Consider the following 20463-nt stretch of genomic DNA (forward strand, 5'->3'; position numbering starts at 1 on the left):
AACTTCGGTCTCGCATTCTTTTGTGCGAGGATCAAGATACATTAATTGAGATTCACACCATGAAACATCATTTTCTTTATTTTTTATTTCTTCCCCTAATCTAGGGAATAATGTTTCATTGAAGTGACAATCAGCAAAACGTGCTGTAAAAACATCACCCGTCATGGGTTCAATATATCTTATTATTGAAGATGTTTCATATCCAACATATATTCCCATCATTCTTTGAGGACCCATTTTAGTGCGTTGTGGTGGTGCGATAGGGACATAAACCGCACAACCAAATGTTCTAAGGTGGGAAATATTTGGCTGATGGCCAAAAGCAAGTTGCAAGGGAGAATATGTATGACTTGCGCTTGGTCTAATGCGAATCAATGTTGCAGCATGCAAAATTGCATGACCCCATACAGATACTGGGAGTTTTGTTCTCATTATCAATGGTCTAGCTATTAGCTGCAATCGTTTAATTAATGATTCAGCTAAACCATTTTGTGTATGCACATGGGGAACATGATGTTCAACAATAATCCCAATAGACATGTAAAAGTTATTAAATGCTTGAGACGTAAACTCACCGGCATTATCTAGTCTCACCCTTTTAATAGTATAATCAGGAAAATGTGCTCTCAATTTAATAATTTGAGCAAGAAATTTTGCAAATGCCATATTTCGACTTGATAATAGACAAACATGAGACCATCTACTAGATGCGTCTATTAGAACCATAAAATATCTAAATGGTCCATATGGTGGATGAATTGGTCCACATATATCACCTTGAATTCTTTCAAGAAACATTGGTGATTCTTTTTCAACCTTAAGAGGTGATGGTCTTATTATCAACTTTCCAAGTGAGCATGATGTACATGGGATAAGTGCATCATGAGGGATCCTTCGATCCGCCAATGGATGTCCATGTGTATTTTGTATTATTCTTTTCATCATTGTTGATCCTGGGTGGCCTAATCTCTCATGCCACAAACTGATCATTACAGGATCACATGATTTTTCTTTAACTACCACATTTACTTCAGGTACATTTATATGTGTATAATGTAAACCAGAATGAAGTCTTGGTAGTTTTTCAATTACACGATTCTTATCAGTGATACTTAAATATTTTTCATTTTCTGTTGCCACTGACTGATAATCATATCCATTTTGGTATATGTCAGAGAAACTTAACAAATTTCTCTTTGACATTGGAGAAAATAAGGCATTATTTATCAGAAAATTCGTACCATTTGGTAACATGAATTTTGCCTTTCCCATTCCTTTTATTAAGTCCACAGGACCTGATATAGTATGTATAGTTCCTTCCGTTGCTTTCAAGTCTGTGAAATATTTTTTAGATTTGAGTATGGTGTGAGTGGCACCACTGTCTGCAATACAAATATCTCCACCATTTAACTGATTTTTTACTCCAGCAGTATACATCATGAACTTCAAAAATAATATGAGAAACAAATAATGAGTACATAATTCATCAATATATTACATTCAAGATATGTTACAAACGATAGCACATAATAAGGAAATATGTAGTAAACTAGATATGGTCTAGATTGAAAATCTACAACCATTTATTTAACGGGAACATATAATAGGATATATATATATATATATATATATATATATATATATATATATATATATATATATATATATATATATATATATATATATATATATATATATATATATATATATATATATATATATATATTAGAAATTTATTCATTAAAGTAGTCACAAGTTGGCTCAGTGATTTTTGTATCAAGGTCATCCACAAGATTTGCTTCTTTTCGTTTTTCCTTTAGGGATTCTTGATACCGATTAACAGAATTCTGATTTGTTCGGCAGTTTTTAGACCAGTGGCTAATTTTACCACATCGGTAACAAGAATCTTCAACATTCTTTGAAGAGCCTTCTTCAACATTGTGATTTGTGGGATTGTATGGTGTTTGAATTTTATAATTTTGTGGATTATTATTTCTTTGTCCACGACTACTACCACCACGACCACGACCACCACCACGACCATTACCATAAGGGTGATTTCGAACATAGTTATGATTTTTATTATTGTTATGGTAATTTCCATGATGATGGTTTTGGCCAATATGGCCACGAACTTGTCCACGCCCTCGTCCATGTGCATTTCTTCTTTTATTATTATTATTGTTAATAGCATTAGCTTCAGGAAATGCTAGCGCACCGGTAGGACGAGATTCTTGATTTTTCATCAGTAATTCTTTATTAACTTCTGCAACTAAGAGATAAGTTTGAAGTTTGGAAAAAGTTTGATAATTCTGCAATCTTAAATTTTCTTGCACAATTATGTTTGCAGAATGCATTGTGGAGAAATTTTTCTCCATCATATCAGCATCACTTATTTCTTGACCACAGAATTGAAGCTTTGAACGGATCTTGAACATGGCCGAGCTGTATTCACTTACCTTTTTGAAATCTTAGAACCTTAGATTTCTCCATTCTTCCCTCGCAGCTGGGAGTAATATTTCCTTTTGATTATCGAATCTACTCTTGATACTTTTCCATAAAACATGTGGATCTTTGATAGTGAGAAACATATGTTTTAAAGTGGTATCAATATGTTTGCGAATAAAAGCAATTGATTTTAATTTATCTTGATCGGAACAAGTATTATTTTCTTTTAAAGTTTCTAGAATACCCAATGATCCAAGATTTATTTCTACGTCCATAACCCATGATGTGTAGTTTTTTCCCGATACGTCTAAGGCATCAAACTCAAGCTTTGATAAGTTTGACATTTTCTATTTTCAGAAAGATGAACAACATAAATCATAATCATAATCAATTTTTTTTATAGACAAATAACAACATGAAATTATAATTAGTTTAGATTCATAAGTAGCAAACAAAGAAATAATGGTATGATTACAAATAATAAAACCATAAGGGAAGGATAGAATATAGGTTCATATTATATTATTAATAATATTATTATAATATATATTAAGTTATAATATATATTATTATAATATATTTTTCTTATTTTAACTTTTAAGATTTACTTTTAATAAAAATACAAACTACTTTTTCTTATTTTAACTTTTAAGATTTACTTTTAATAAAAATACAAACTACTTTTTCTTATTTTAACTTTTAAGATTTACTTTTAATAAAAATACAAACTACTTTTTTTTATTTTAACTTTTAAGATTATAAATTTAAGAATAAACATTAGTATGCATGAAATAAATAATGATTAATTGCATAAGTAATCATAAATGTTAGATAACATATAAAGACCCCATCGTATTCGTATTGATCGAAATTAATCTCGACCCATGATACCGTGTTGTCAAATGACGTGTTGCGTACATAAAGTACCGTGTTGTCAAATGACGTGTTGCGTACAATCATGAGGTCTTATTAACATAAATATAAATGTTAGTGAAGTTAATAAGAGTTAGATTACAAAAAATATAATTCAGGCGGTATAACCGACCATATATAACTTAAATAACATAAATATAAATGTTAGTGAAGTTAATAAAAGTTAGATTACAGAAAAATAATTCAGGCGGTATAACCGACCATATATAACTTAAATAACATAAATATAAATGTTAGTGAAGTTAATAAAAGTTAGATTACAGAAATATAATTCAGGCGGTATAACCGACCATATATAACTTAAATATAAATGTTAGTGAAGTTAATAAAAGTTAGATAATTTCTTATCTTGATTAGTGACGTGTGCTTGCTTAGATAAACTTTGATTATACGGAGCACTTCGTGCTGATAACGTGTTATAATTCAGTAGGCTTATAACTACTTTTAGTGGCCTAGTTCTTGACTGTAGAGTAATAAGTATATAGAGAAAATATGAGAGAATATGAGAGAATATGAGAGAATATATTTTAGTGTATATTTTATAAACTCATAACACACATATTTATACTCAAAAAATCTACTATACAATATCTATAATAATAATAAAATTAACATCCAATTTAACTTTTATAACACATTTTTTTTATTTTTTTTTTTAAGGTACAAAAGGATCATTTAGGTACATCTCCATAAGCTTCAATATTCACCAAATAACAACTACCAAATCGTTTTCAACAAAATGAACATTAGCTACATATTTGTTTTTATAAAGCATGAATGTTAACGATCCATGGGTTCGACAGTAGTCTTGAAAAGGAGAACATAAACTTTGTTGATAGAAAAATACAAGAAACCGCCTAAAGAATGTGTGACATACGACCCAAAGCTGGTTCCCACGATGCAGTGCCATGCCGGCCCGTACGAGGAGTCAAATTCCTATAAAACAATTAGTACAAAAGTTAGGTAAATATTGCGCATTTGTTCAAACAAGAACATAAAATACAATAAGAAATTGAGAACGTAAGAGGGGTAAAAAAAAAAAAAAAAAACTCTCTAGTACTTTTGCATGAACATATCTAGTACTCCGTATATTGTTTTGTGATAAATTAGAATATTCGATTTCGATATCACAAGTAAAAAAAAAAGAAAACTCCGTAAACTAATATATTGTACTACGTATTATATTCTCCAAGAATCCACAATATCTTTAAAAATGTTGGAGAAATTAGATAGCGTATACTCCGTAATATGTTTTTATTCTTTATATCTTTTTTCTCCATTACAAAAAGTTAAAAGCTGGAAACAGAAAAACGTCATTATAATATTCTCCCAAGAACTTGATGGGAACATGTCCATGAAAAGCTACACACAATTCAACAGTACCTTGTGTCCTTGTCTTACTAAACTAAAACCATGAATCTCTCTAGTATTATTACTCCGTATGATTTAATATAATTTATAGAAAATCTGGGTGTTAAAAGGTTAACTTAATGGATAAATAAATAAAGTTTATTTATTTTATTTTTAAATTTTTTTTTTCTATTTAGACTATTAGGTCACTACTAAATTATTCATTATCTTAACATGTCACATAGCACTCAAATTCTATAACTAATTCATAGAATCCTATAACTAAACACTGAATTAAATATCACCTTTTTATTTAGAAAAAGTAAATTCGATAGATTAGATTAGATTAGCAATTACGATTTACAATTAGCAACATTAACAATAGCAGAAAAATCTATATGTAAAAAGATTACAAAAAGATCGAGATATAGAACAAATAAATAAATCTGACACTATAAATAAACAAATTTGACCACCTGCTTTGGAATTGCATTGCTTGTCCCCTTTTCCTTTTTAACAAAGTAGTACGAGTCTAAGAAATGAAACAATTACTCCTATCTATGTTTAATACGGAGTAAGACTTTCTACAGTACAAATGAAACAGTAGAAAACATTGAAAGTCATGAAAAGAGAAAATAAATGTGATTTCTTTGTATGTGTGTGTTAAGGTTACACGGACGGCTAATTATAAGTGTTGATTGTATTTACAAACACCCTGCAAGCACAAAAATCCCATAAGAGAAACAACCAAACTAGAAAGAAAAAAAAAAAAAAAAAAAAAAAATACTCTTGTGAACCAGAAAACTACCAAATGTATTTTAAAGTTTATTGACTGCTAGTGGATCATACTTGGATAACACAGTCAAATAATTAAAGAAGACATTAGTAGGTAATTATGCATTATCTTGACTTGAAATTATCTTTAGAAAAAATGACCCTATAAATATTAAAATTAATGTAAACTCTATCTCATGCAAATGCAACACTCTCAAAACCCTGTAGTAAGAGCTCTAATACATTCAAGATATGGTAATTATAACATAAAAAAGATTGAAACTTTGCAGTATATTATAGTATTAGTATTTAGTATAAGTGAATGAATTAATATAGATAGATGAATATATATTATACCTTCTTGAGGGCAAGAGCAAGGCGTTTGCTGTCAATTTTGATTCCATTCCCAGTAGAAGACAGTGAATCAACATGATCATTAGCACATTTAAAAGCTTTATTTTGCAAAACAATCGGCATATCAGAAGCTTTGACTTTGATGTTTAGTTGTTTATGAAGGTTTTGTTGATCATTAGCTTTCTTTTTTTGTATCAAATTATTCAAGAATTTACTTCTTCTTTCTAACTCTTTCTCTGCTTCCTCCATAGCATCATAACCTTGATTTTGGATTCAAATTAGTTAATATTGCAACTTGTGTGTGTTTTCAAGAAATGGGAGTTTGGTGTTTTGTGATGAGTGAAAAGTAAAAGGTACTACACATATTGTTTGCTAACATAAAATACAATTGTTTTCCCTCCTTCCAAAACAATTCAAATTTAATTTAATTTTATATCTTTAAAAAAATGGTTTTTGTCTTTTTTTTTTTTAAAGGTAAGTTGTCGGCATCACTTAGAGGAACTTAACCACCTTCGCGATCATTTGCCACCTACACACGCACTTTCGGGAGAAAATTCGAATCGCATTGCAGAAACCCGATACTTAAACCATCCCGAGGGACAGGCGGACCGAGTTTGAATACTGAATGGATCCGAGAGAAAAACCCCTTGCGGATCAATTCGGAAGCTCCATATTTCAGGCAAATTAATTAAGAAGGTGAGCTGAGCGAGACTCGAACTCATGACCTCAACCCTAGGCCCAAACACAAGGAATGGAGATTCCACTTGTTTTTTGAAAAAACAATATGAAATTGCTATTGTGTTCTTGTGTTGTCGAAGGCTTTTTTTTTTTTTTTTTTTTTTTTACAAATAACTATTTCTATTACAATGTTAAGATTTTGCTTCAAATTGTAAGGCTAAGTTTTATGGAACATTCACTGAGACCTATTGTAACGCAGAGTGTTCACATCATTTTTATTATCCAACACAACACTAACACCTCGTAGCGCGGCGTGTTGGTGGCTCAATATGCTAATATGCTGGCGTGTTGTTGCTTGGCTTGGGAAAGAAACATGGCGTGTAAGCAACATGGCAATTCGTGGTTGGTTGATGGCAAAATTTTATTATAAATAAATTTAAAAAATAAATATTGGTAGCACCGAAATTTTACTTATTTTATACCCATATTGCGGTGCTATCTTCCTCAAAATTCACACAAAAATGACTTATTCCTTTGCTTATTGGAGAAAAATGAGGCGGCGGCTGGATAACAACAGACGATGACCTGGATCGGACCGAAGACTTATTACTCTTTTTTGAATACATTTTGTTGAGAACTCTTATGTGCTTGGTTAAATGGACCCAATGTTCTAAATTGATCCCTTAGGTTGACTTAGAATAGTGATATTGGTACATTAACGAATTGGACCTCTTAATGTATTCGGTATGCGCGAATAGAACCGCCGGATTAAGTCTCGTAGTGTAATCATATGTCACGACCCTACTTTTTCCGTTATCTTTTACAGTTTATTATTTAACGTCCGTTAACTGTTATTCGTGTCACGTCATTTCTATGACTTATTATTATTTTAATAATAATATATTATTTAATATGTGTTATATGAATATTTGTATTCGTATTTAAAATCGTACGTTTCTACGTGTCGTAGATTTCTATTCGGCAAATCATTTTGGTTTTCAAACCAACGGTCAGACTTTTGAGATTTTTAAATCCAAATTATTTTAAATGTGATATTTTTATATCATATGATTATATAGTGTTTATATATTTTATTTGTCGGGTGTGCCTATCTCTCCGAAGATTTAATCGTGTAGCGGTGTTTTCGCGTTTCGGGCTTCGTACGGGTGTTCGGGCTAAAAGCTAATTGTCATTTATCAAATTTGGGCCAAAGGGGCCCTCATCAGTTCATAAATGCCAATTGTGTTTGATATTAAGAGATGAATTTTACGTGCGCATTCGAGGTTTAAAAGGCTATTTTATAAGGTTTTCATAATGGGTAACAAGTCAAGACGAAAAGCAAAAACGAGGATTAAAACGAGAAAAAGACGCGAAAAAGTGCCCAGCCGCAAATTGCGGCTGGTGAGCATAAGTGGCGGCTGGCTTGGTGTAAAAATTTTGCTCAGGTCAGATGCGGGCATAAGGAGCTTGGTTTTTCCGGCTGGGCGTAATTTGCGGCTGGTGAGCATAAATTGCGGCTGGATGTATTTTTGGATAGAATTTAGAGCCGGATTTGAGGGATTTCATGCTTGGGGAATAGCCTACTTCATCCCTATATAAGGTAAACCCTATGCTACGAATTGAATACCTTTTCCATCAGTTTTGAGAGCTAAAAACACACAAAATCACTTCATCAATCATCATCAATCATCGTCAAACAAATATTCAAGCTTGGATTCAAGTGGTGTTCATCATGCAACTTCAAGAAACAACTATGATCATCATCACCAACATGCTTGGCTAGTCTCTTTTACTTTATTCCTTGCATGGACAATTATTGTATGCTTAGTTCTTCATTTATTTATGTGATTCTTGATTTTGTAATCCTTATGTCTTTTGGTTTAGAACTTCATTGAATCTTTTGAATTATCAATTAATGCAAGTTTAAAAGTTATTGATTGTTACAAGACAAGTGATTGTTATTTAACATCTTGTGCTTAATCCACCCTAGTTATAATTTAGTATAGGGATAAAGACAACGTGTGTAAGTAGTATTATTTGTACCCAAGATAATTATAAATTGGAAAACCGAAGAAGTCTTGTCTATGAGGTTTAATTGATAATTTGATAGCATAAGGATTTGTTGAACTAGTGCATGCATAATTGGGATTGTAAAGGAATAAAGGCTTTCATCCAATTGATTACAACCATTTCATATAGTTCATTGTTTATGCTCTTAAATACTCAAAGTTTGCACTTGCTTAGTAATTGTCAATTTAGTCTTTACTTTAGTTAATCTTAGTTAATCACAAACAAACCAATCTTGAAATTGCTTGCTAGTTAACATAACTTCCCGTGGAACGAATCCTGCTTACCCTATCTAAAAGTAATTAGGCTATTTTTGACCGGCCCTTCGACACCGATCAGGCCCACCGCCATGCATATCTCGACCGAACCCCTTAAGGGGAGGGGTGTTTGGTGCATTTTTACTAAACTTGTGGTATTAGATCATAATAGCTCACTACTTACCTCATTTGAAACCTAATCACATTTTTCTCACTTTCTCCTCTCCTCTTCCTATCCTCCTTGCCGTCGCCTACACACACCAACATCATCATCATTTGTTTTTTCAAGCTTGAAGATTTAGAGCTTTCATCATTTCCGGATTCACCGCATCGTTCTCTTCGCATCTATACTAATCAATTCTTGATTAGGGTATAAACCCTAACCCTAGATTTTTTCATTTTTATTCATTTTTACTGTTTTTGATGTTATTATGGTTGTATAGTACTTGTGTATTGTTGTATTGATGATTGGATGCATAAAAATACTCGTTTGTGTATGTTTTCGGTTTGATTAATTTTGGACAGCGGAATTTTTGGTAAAATCATTACACTTAACAGATGTTTGTGGTTAATTAAAGTATTGAGATGAGTTCCTCTCATCAAGACAATAATTTTAGGCTTTGGATTTATGTTATTTCGAGTTTCGGATCAAAAGTTATGCCCGATTTAGGGTTATGATGAAATTAAAATGTAAAAATGATTTTGATCAGGTGGGGTCCGACTTTGTGACCATCTTTGGAGTCTCTATGGTGTACCATTGGGTTAGGATTGATGATTGGATGAACATTCATGTTCGGATCATCGAAATCCGAGCCACGGATTATCCGGAATGGCTAAAACAAGATTTAAAATGGATTAATGAATATGTTTGGCTAATGGCTGTAGGTCACGACTTATAAACTGAACTTAGGGTATTCTTTGTGACAACCCGGAAATTTCCGAACAAATTTAAACTTTATCTTTATATTATTCCGACACGATAAGCAAAGTTTGTCAAGTTGAATCTCAAGAATTTTAAACTATGTTCATACATTCATGTAACCTCGACCAAATTCCAACGATTCACGAACCATTATATAAATGGATATGATTATATATGTGTATAGGTATAGTTATATTAATTAAAAACGTTAACAAAGTATTAAACGTATAATACTTTACATGAATGTATTTGTTTCAATATGTTTATCGATGGAATTAGAAGATGATACCAAATGATTGATTAATCAGGTACATTGTATGATTGCGAGTCTCTGTTGAGAGGTCCACTTTGATTTAGACAACCTTTTCTTTTTAACTATATTCGGAATATTTGGTAAAGTAATTTACATGTAAGAATAAATGTGTCAATTGACGAAGGTTAGACAAAAGTTAGTGGAGAACTAGATTTCATAATATTCGACTGACATATTTTCAAACGTAAGAAAATGATTTCAAAAACTGAATTATTGTAATCTGTTATTTATAAAGGTAAATTGAATTAGCAGAATTTAAGCTTCATATTATAAAGGTATATATACATAGTGTTTCTTAAACGAAAACGTTTTTCGATATAATAGACTTTTATTATTAAGAACGTATTATGACATAACAACTTCTACCATTATAACCTTTGTAATAAAATGATTTTGAATATAAAATAATTTGATTATTAAAATGTCTTTATGAACGTTTGTATATAAATGAATTATATCAATTTTAAACATTAAAATACAAATATTACGAAATAATATTTCTTATTATTTAAACGATTTCAAAATATATAAGTTTTGAATATCATTAGTTTTGAAAAACTATATATTATATTTCAAATTTATATTTCGAAATGAAAATATATATATATATATATATTTTAATTTCGTCATAAAACGTTTCGATAATATGTATATACAACGAGACGATGATTTATAGAAGTAAATGACCAAAACACTCAAATGCATAAGTTACACTTCGTGTAATGTAGTTTACTAATGATTTAAGTCTATATTTTGATAAGGGTACGAGTCACTAAATATAAAGTGCTAGTTTTCTAAGTGTACGAAAATGAGTTCAAGAATCTGGAAACGGAACATTAGTCGAGTGACAACGTACGAGTCATTGGAACAAAAATTACATTTTTACCATGCACGTAAATATAATATAATATATAATTAATTATATAAATTAAATATATTATATATAATAATATTATACGAGTGTCGGCAAGGAAAAACAAACGAACCAGGCTGGTGACAGTTGGCCATGCGATCGCATGGCCATATGCCCATGACACCATGCGATCGCATGGAGGAGGATTCCAGGACAACTGCTATAAAACTCGACTTATTTCGAACACAAAACACACATACATTCATATTACTCCGTATATATTTATTTAGTTTATTATATTTATAAAAATTATTATTAGTAATCTAAATATTATTATTAGTAATATTAATAGTATTATTAGTAGTATATTACCTAAAATACTACTACGAGGTCATGAGCGAATTATTTCAAGACGGGGTTTTCAAGTAGGATAGGGCTAAGGAAATTATGGGTTATAGCTATGGAGATTATGGGTAATGTTTGAGGGTATGCTCGTGAGTCAAATCTAGTGTTTATCATCTCCGTTGCGTCTACGTACTTTCCTGCAATATTGAATCACAATATTGATATGTGAGCACTTATAACTTAACTTTTATATATTAATAGTGTATCCCTGACTAGTGCTCGACTATATATGATTATGCATGTTTGTATGTTTAATTTTGTCGTTATATAGTTTATGATAGATCATGAATTTAATACATATACTACTGAGATATGGTATATGATATGCATGTCGTTGGAAAGCTGGCGAAAAATTAAGAACTTTTCATTTAGAACTTGTGTGGTTTCGATGAACGAATTAAAAGATATAGTCAATTGAATTATTTATAATTTTAAGTATTATTATTAAAATAATTATTATTATTACTATCGTCATTATTATCGTCGTTATTATTATTAACTAATAATAATTATTATTATTATTATTATCATTATCGTTATAAATGTTATCATTAAAAATTGTCATTTTTATTAGTATTACTATTGTTATTATCATTAAGATTATTATTAACATTATCATTATTATTATTATTATTATTATTATCATTTTTATTATTATCATTAAAATAGTTATTAGTAATATCATTAATGTTATTATAATATTTATTATTATTAGTATCATTATCATTAAAATTAATATTAGTATCATCTAATTATTATGATTAATATTATTATCATTATTATGAATGCGAGATAAAAGAGGACTAAAAGCTATTAAACAAGTCGAGTAAGAAATAATGAGTATAAGCAGTGTTGCAAAAAACCCGATTACTCGCCGATTAATCTCTGATTAATCATTTTTAAGAGAAATCCGTTCTGATTTCCAAAAATCTGTTTAATTAAACGGTCAACGTAAATTGATGGTTCAAAAGCGAATTTGGTAATCAAAGTCGGTCAAAGTCAAGAATGGTTAATATTTTAACATGATTTAAACTAGAACTTTATAGTTTTTGAGCAAAATGAGTAATTCTAGACAATTATGTTTAAAGTTAATATTTATATTTATGGTTTTTTCCGATATTTATACATATAATTTTTAGAATTTAATATTTAAATGTATAAAGTACAATCCGATTAATCCTCGATGAATCCCCGAATTACCGATTAATCCTTCTAAAGTCCCGACCGATTAATCCCCGAATAGCGAATTTTGCAACCTTGAGTATAAGTATCATGATTCAGTTAAAATAATGTTAAGATTATGATTTAGATAAAATATTATTTTTATTATTATCATTATTATTATTATTAAAAGTATCGTTAAAGTTAAAACTATCATTTTATCAAAATTATCATTTTAATAGAAATATCATTGTTATTATAAAATATCATTATTATTATTAATATTTTAGTATTATTATTATTAAAAATTATCATTTTGAATAGAATTATTATTTTATATAAAATATTAATATTGTTATAAAATATCATTATTATTAAGAATTGTTATGATTAAAATTATCATTTTATAATTAATATCATCATTAGTAAATAAAAATTGTTATTACTATTATTAGTAAAATAATAATAATTATTATTATTTCAAAACAATACAACTTTTATTCATTATTATTATTATCTATAGTATTTAAATATGTGATACAAATATATTTTTATCACACATAATATAATTACATTAATAATACATACCACTATATTTTTATGATATTAAGTGAACATTATAAATTTTATTACTTAAGATATATAAAAGGATATTTTTATCATATATAAATTTTAATATAAATTTTATTAATAAATGACTTGTATTATTTTTACTCTAATAAAATCTGATAAATATATTTAAATATATAAAATGACTATTTAAGTTATATAATAAACATGTATAGATTTTGTAAATCATTTTGGGTTAAATTGACTTTTGTTGACTTTTGCATATCGATCTCGAGCATTAGGATTGTGATACACTATGACCTGACCTAAATTGTTAGACATTTATTTGACCAACATATACGAATATAGCTTCGTGAATCCGAGTCCAACCTTGCACTTGTTCAGTGCCGTCATATGCATTATTGCTACGAAATACAGTTTTGTGAGTTTCATTACTCCTTTTTATATATATTTTTGGGACTGAGAATACATGCGCTGCTTTTATAACTGTTTTACGAAATAGACACAAGTACTTGAAACTACATTCTATGGTTGAATTATTATACTGGATATCACCCTTTTAGCTTGGTAGCCTAAGAATTTGGGAACAACCCCCCAAATTGACGCGAATCCTGAAGATAGATCTATGGACTTTGACACGTCCCATCCGGGTTACGGATGCTTTACTACTTCGATTTTATATACAGATGAGTGTACCTGTATATTGGGGATATTCTAGATGCATTTGTTAATGTCGGTTACCAGGTGTTCACCATATGAATGATTTTTAATTCGCAGGTTATGCGTACTATTTTGTACTCGGGTTATGTGTACAATGATATATCTGAAATCTTGTGGTCTATTAAAATGATGAAAATGAATGTTTATGATAAACTAATGAACTCACCAACCTTTTGGTTGACACTTGAAAGCATGTTTATTCTCAGGTTTGAAAGAAATCTCCCGCTGTGCATTTGCTCATTTAGAGATATTACTTGGAGTCATTCATGGCATATTACAAAAGACGTTGCATTCAAGTCATTGAGTTCAATAAAGATTATTATTAAGAAGATAACAGATTAAGTCATTTATAGATAAGATATATTATGAAAGGGTATGCATGCCTGACAATTTTCAATGAAATGAAAGTTTGTCTTTAAAAAAAAAACGAATGCAATGTTTGTAAAATATAACATATAGAGGTCAAGTACCTCGCGATGTAACCATATGTTATTGTATTCGTTCTTATGGATTAGGACGGATCGCTTCATTCTTGAGCTCACTAATGTATCGGGTTGGTTGGTTAGACGAGGATATATATAAAATTCGTCAAAAATCGACACCCGAGGCTCAAGTTGTGACCCGACGAACTTTTAATTGAACTTATGGTTATAAAAATTGAACCTTAGGTTATAAATAATGATTGTCATTATAATTAAATTACTTATGATATAAAAGTAATTAAATTTAATTAAGACTTATGATATATATTTATTATATCATTTAATAATTACTTATGATTTAATTATTCTTATAATTAAACTTATGATTAATAATACATTTTATTATTAATGAAAATACTTATGATAAGTATTAAACTTATGTTATGAGATTATTATATCAAGACTTATAATAAAGATTAATTATTTATTTATTTATTATAAGACTTAGTTATTATTTAAATATAATACAATTTAATTATTAAATACTTATGGTTTAATAATTATATTAAAATACTTATGATATGATTAATAATTCATTATTAATTAATAATACTTATGATATGATTAAAAATTTATTATTAATTAATAATACTTATGTTATGATTAATATTTAATTAATTAATTAAATACTTATGCTATATTAATTATATCATTTAAACTTATGTTAAGTTTAATAATTTAATTTAATTTAATTAAACTTATGTTATGACATGATTATACATGCATGACTTTAAATAACATTATAACCTATATTATTAATATAATTTACACTTTAATTTCAATGTTGACTAAGTTTGACCAAGGTTGACTTTTGAGTTGACTTTTGGTTGATGTTGACTTTCAGTTGACTTTTGTTGACTTTTCTAATTAAGGAAACTTTCCTAAGTTAAAAAATTTCTAAAAATAGAAACTTTCCAAAAATAGAAACTTTCTAAAAATAGAAACTTTTCAAAAATGGAAAGTTTCCAAAAATAGAAACCTGATAAAAATAGAAACTTTCTAAAAATAAAAAGTACGTGTTATACGATGTCCTGATCATACCGAAACATACCGAGTGTTGTTCTATGCTTATTTGCAACAAGTACTATAACTATCATACTAAGATTTCACCTAAGTTAGTTATTTATATCGATCTACTTTATTTATAGGTCGGCGTTGTGATCATTCTTGATCACTTTACCATTTTCTGTTTGCATTTCTGTGTTGTTGCTACGTTTACGTTAAGGCGAGTTATTGTCCCGTTTTCATACTATTTAAAGTATTTTGGGATGAGATTACATGCATTTTTGTTTTACGTTTAGACACAAGTGAAAATAAATTTAAATTATTCATTATGAGTTGAACAAAAATATTCTCTAGTCTGGTAACTGTAATCACTGGTTTCTACTGGTGAACGCGAATCCTATGGATAGATCTATCGGGCTTGACAGCCCCATTTCGAGCTAGTCGCGCGTGCAATTTATAATCGGAATGCATTAGTACGTCATTTTTTTTTGAAGATACACCTGTTCAGTGTATATTGTTGTTTGGTAAAGGTATGAAAATGGTTAAGTGGATACCAGGTGACTCATGGATAAATAGAATAATATTTTATGTTTTCTAACATTTGAAATCTTGTGGTCTAAAGTTTATTCGTTATTTTAAAATCTATAATTCACTCAACATTTTGTTGACAGTTTACTCGCATGTTTTCTCAGGTACTTGATTAATTGGCTTCCGTTGTGATAGAAGGTCTGCATGCATGTTGGCAGATTTTTGTTTAAACATTAAACTTTGCATTCTATTTTGTTTTATTACATTGTGGGTGTTTGGTTGACTTGTTTTTGGTCAACTTTGGTTATTTCACATATGTTGGGTTTTTCTAAACTACATATTTTGGTGGGTTTCTTTTTAGGAAATCATTTTTAAATAAAGAACAACGTTGTTTATTAAATTCATATAGAGTTTCGATCAAGCTGTGGGACCAAGTGACGGAGCCATTAAGGGTACTTGACGGGCCATCACATTTGGTATCAGAGCTCTGGTTGTAGGGAACTAGGCGGTCATAATGTGGTTAACCCTTGGTCTTTATGGTGCATTAGAGTCTAGTCTACAGCCCGGTCTTTCTCGATATAGCATTATTATGCACTTCTATTCATATGAGGAATACTTATAAGTTATTGCTTATGTTGTTTCTTTATTGTATGTGGTATGTGGTTTTTCTATTTGCAGAGGTTGACTTCAAGTAATAATTCGGTTCCTCCTCCCGTTTCGCCATCTACCGTTCGACGTCATGCGTATCAGCCCCAAATGGATGACCCGGTGAACTACTACATGTCCACCGTTACCTATATGACCCGAGCCTTCCAGCCGAAGACTCGTATTGATGCTCTAAGTGACTGCATGCGGGCTTTGCCGCATGTTGAGAGACTTGATGAGATTCAGGGTGCCATGGATGGATTCGTTAGCTTCAAGAATGATGTTGAGTTCAAGATTCGTAAGCGTAACCGTGAGGTGGACGCTAGGTTCAAGGCCTTAGAGAGTGTGATACGTGGCCTCAAGATGGAGTTGGAGACGGTTAAGGGTAAGTTGAGGAAGTATGAGACTCCCGAGGAGCCTCGTACCGGACCAGCTTATCACACCCACTCCAAGTAGATGTGATGTAATATTTTCTTGAGTGATTTCATTATTTCATAACTTATTGTCCGTTATACTTTCATTTTGGTGATGTATGACTTTTTTGCAGAGGATTTTGTTTTGGGATATTTTCATTTATGTTATGGATGGTTATTCTTTTTATATCATCTGTTTATTTATCATTATCATGATTATTCCGGTATTGTGACTCTTGGCATGTTATATTATATGTGTAATATAGTGCAGGTATGTTAGATGCTATGTATGATGTATGATTTTTATCATAAGTATGTACGCACGTTGTGGTTATTTCTATAACTATGATAACAACCATGATATTACTCATTAGTGTTCATTGACTATTATTGTAATGGTTAATCTTTCTGCGTTCGATCTATTTCGTTATAATATTGGTATTATTCTTAGTACTAACGGTTGTGTTATTCTGTTTTGAAGATCATGCCTCCCCGTGAGTCCGCCGAAGCTCACATGCAATGTTTGATTTCTGAAGGGATAGCAGCTGCAATGGTAGCTAATACAAATGCTAATGCGAACGGTAACAATCAGGTGGGGTGTTCCCATAAGACTTTCATGGCTAGTCGCCCCCAGGAGTTCAGTGGCACAGAAGGACCTATTAGACTTACCCGCTGGTTTGAGAAAGTAGAGTCTATCTTTCGGGTTAGTAGAGTTCATGATGAGGACAAGGACAGTTTCGCCAGCTGCACTCTCAAGGACAATGCATTAACTTGGTGGAATAATCTGGTAAACAGTTGGGTAATGATGCTGCTTATAGTTTTACTTGGAATGCCTTCAAAGAGAGAATGATCACCCGTTATCGTCCAAGGGGTGAACTTAAGAAGTTGGAGACAGAATTGAAGAACCTAAAGATGAAGGGCACCGATATCGTGCATATGATCAAAGGTTCTTTGAATTAACATTGTTGTGCCCAAATACTTATCCTGATGAGGATCGCAAGATTGAAGCATACATTGATGGGTTGTTTGAGCAGATTGAGACTGGGGTTGACTCTAGTGAGCCCCAGACTATTGAAGCTGCCATCTCTATAGCACATAAGCTAAATGATAAGATACTGAGAAGGGGTAAGAAAGCTACATCGGATACTTGTGATGAAATTGTTAAGAAGACTGATGATGGAAAAGGGAAGTGGGATAACACCCGCAACCAGAATCAAAGTATGCAGAAGAAATACTTCTGGTTTGAATAACCATAGTTAGCGTGTTTTTCCGAGAGGTTATAAGGTTCATGATGGTTACTTTTCGGTTACTTGTAAAAGGTGTTCAAAGCAGGGACACATTGCTAAAGATTATAAGGTGGTCATTCCGGATTCTGCTTCTCCTACTGCAAGTGGTGGTAATAATGGTGGTAATGGTAATGGGAAGTCGAAGAATGGTGGTACTCAAAAGGTCTGTTATGAGTGTGGTAAACCTGAGCATTTCCGTGATACGTGCCCCAATAAGAAGACAACTAAGAACGTATGTGGAAGGGCGTTCAACATTAATGCTAGGGATGCTGAGGAAGATCCAAAACTTGTTACTGGTACGTTCTCGGTCAATGATTTATCAGTTTATGTACTATTTGATTCAGGGTCTGATTTAAGTTTTGTGCCCAATAAATTTAGTCCAAAAATCAAAACACCGTTAACTCCTTTAGATAGAACTTATGTTCTAGAGGTAGGTAATGGTAAGGTACTTACTGCTAAGAGTGTGTACTGTAAGTGTAACATTAAACTGGCGGATAGAGACTTTGAGGTAGATTTAATACCAATTGATCTAGGTAGTTTTGACGTTGTTATTGGTATAGATTGGTTGTCTGAGAATCGTGCTGAAATCGTGTGTTATGAGAAAGCCGTTCGTATTACTAGCATGGTTGGAGAGCCGCTGATGGTTTTTGGGGATAAGAAATGCAGATAGTTAAATCTTATTAGCTGTTTGAAAGTTCATAAATATCTCCGCAAAGGCTGTCATGCTATTCTAGCCCATGTCGTAGATTCTGATAAAGAAGAGAAGAGGATTGATGATGTTCATATTGTTAGAGATTTTTTTGAGGTATTTCCCGAGGATTTACCTGGCCTTCCGCTGCATCGCGTGGTAGAATTTCAAATCGATCTTGTACCTGGTGCTGCTCCTGTAGCACATGCTCCTTATAGACTCGCTCTGCTCGAACTTTAGGAATTGTTGAGTCAACTCCGTGAGTTATTAGACAAGGGTTACATTCATCCCAGTTCGTCCCCCTGGGGAGCTCCTATTATATTTGTTAAAATGAAAGATGGTTCGTTTCGTTTGTGTAAACATTATCGCTAGTTGAACAAGCTTACAGTTAAAAATCGTTTCCCTCTTCCGAGAATTGATGATCTGTTCGATCAGCTCCAAGGTTCGTCTATTTATTCTAAGATCGATCTTCGTTCTGGTTATCACCAACTGCGCGTCAAAGAATATGATATTTTGAAAACCACTTTCCATACCTGTTATGGTCACTATGAATTTCTTGTTATGCCGTTCGGATTGATAAATGCACCTGCAGTGTTCATGGACCTCATGAACCGTGTGTGTAGACCTTATCTGGACAGATTCGTTATCGTTTTTATCGATGATATTCTGATCTATTCCAAGAGTGATGAAGAGCACGAAGAACATTTGAGATTAGTTCTTGATTTGTTGAGGAAAAAAGAGCTGTATGCTAAGTTCTCTAAGTGCGCGTTCTGGTTAAGAGAAGTTCAATTCCTTGGACATGTTGTTAGTAAACAGGGAATACAAGTTGATCCTTTCAAGATTGAGGCAATTGCGAAGTGGGAAATTCTGAAGACTCCCACTCAGGTTCGTCAGTTTCTAGGGTTGGCAGGCTATTATAGAAGGTTCATTCAGGATTTTTCACGAGTAGGAAAACCTCTAACTGCTTTAACGCATAAGGGGAAGAAGTACGAGTGGAAGAGTGAACAAGAGTCTGCTTTTCAAACTCTGAAGAAGAAGTTAACTTCCGCTCCGATATTACCGTTACCTGAGGGTAATGACGATTTTGTTGTCTATTGTGATGCTTTGCGTCAGGGCTTTGGTTGTGTTTTGATGCAGTGAAAGAAAGTTATTACTTACGCGTCACGTCAGTTGAAGATTCACGAACAGAATTATACGACCTATGATTTAGAATTGGGAGCTGTTGTGTTTGCATTCAATATTTAGAGACATTATTTGTATGAGGTCAAAAGTACAGTGTACACTGATCATAAAATGTCTTCAACACATCCTTGATAAAAAACAGTTGAATATGAGGCAATGAAGATGGGTTGAGTTGTTGAACGATTATGATTGTGAACTCCTTTATCATTCAGGAAGGGCCAACGTTAGGGATGGCAATGGCCCAGAAAAAACCTGTGACCCGTGGGTACCCGATCCGCGATGGGCGGGTAAAATCATTAAATTTTACCCGCTGGCACAGGTACGGGTAAACATTTATACCCGCCGACGGGTCGCGGGTATATACTACCCGTCGCGGGTAAAATCCGACCCGTGAATACATGAGACTTTTCTCAATTTACCCACGAATTA

General features: G+C 31.5%; 1 protein-coding gene across 1 annotated transcript; it reads right to left on the reverse strand.

Moving 5' to 3' along the window:
• Nucleotides 1–4161: 4161 nt before the first annotated feature.
• Nucleotides 4162–6108, reverse strand: LOC139897446 (uncharacterized). Its single transcript, XM_071880144.1, has 2 exons — nt 5863–6108; nt 4162–4317 (listed from the first exon to the last, which is right to left on the reverse strand). The coding sequence occupies exons 1-2, from the start codon at nt 6106–6108 to the stop codon at nt 4162–4164; spliced, it is 402 nt and encodes a 133-aa protein (XP_071736245.1).
• Nucleotides 6109–20463: the final 14355 nt, after the last annotated feature.

This window comes from Rutidosis leptorrhynchoides, chromosome 3 (genome assembly GCF_046630445.1).
Source record: "Rutidosis leptorrhynchoides isolate AG116_Rl617_1_P2 chromosome 3, CSIRO_AGI_Rlap_v1, whole genome shotgun sequence".
In the NCBI taxonomy this organism is placed as follows: domain Eukaryota; kingdom Viridiplantae; phylum Streptophyta; class Magnoliopsida; order Asterales; family Asteraceae; genus Rutidosis; species Rutidosis leptorrhynchoides.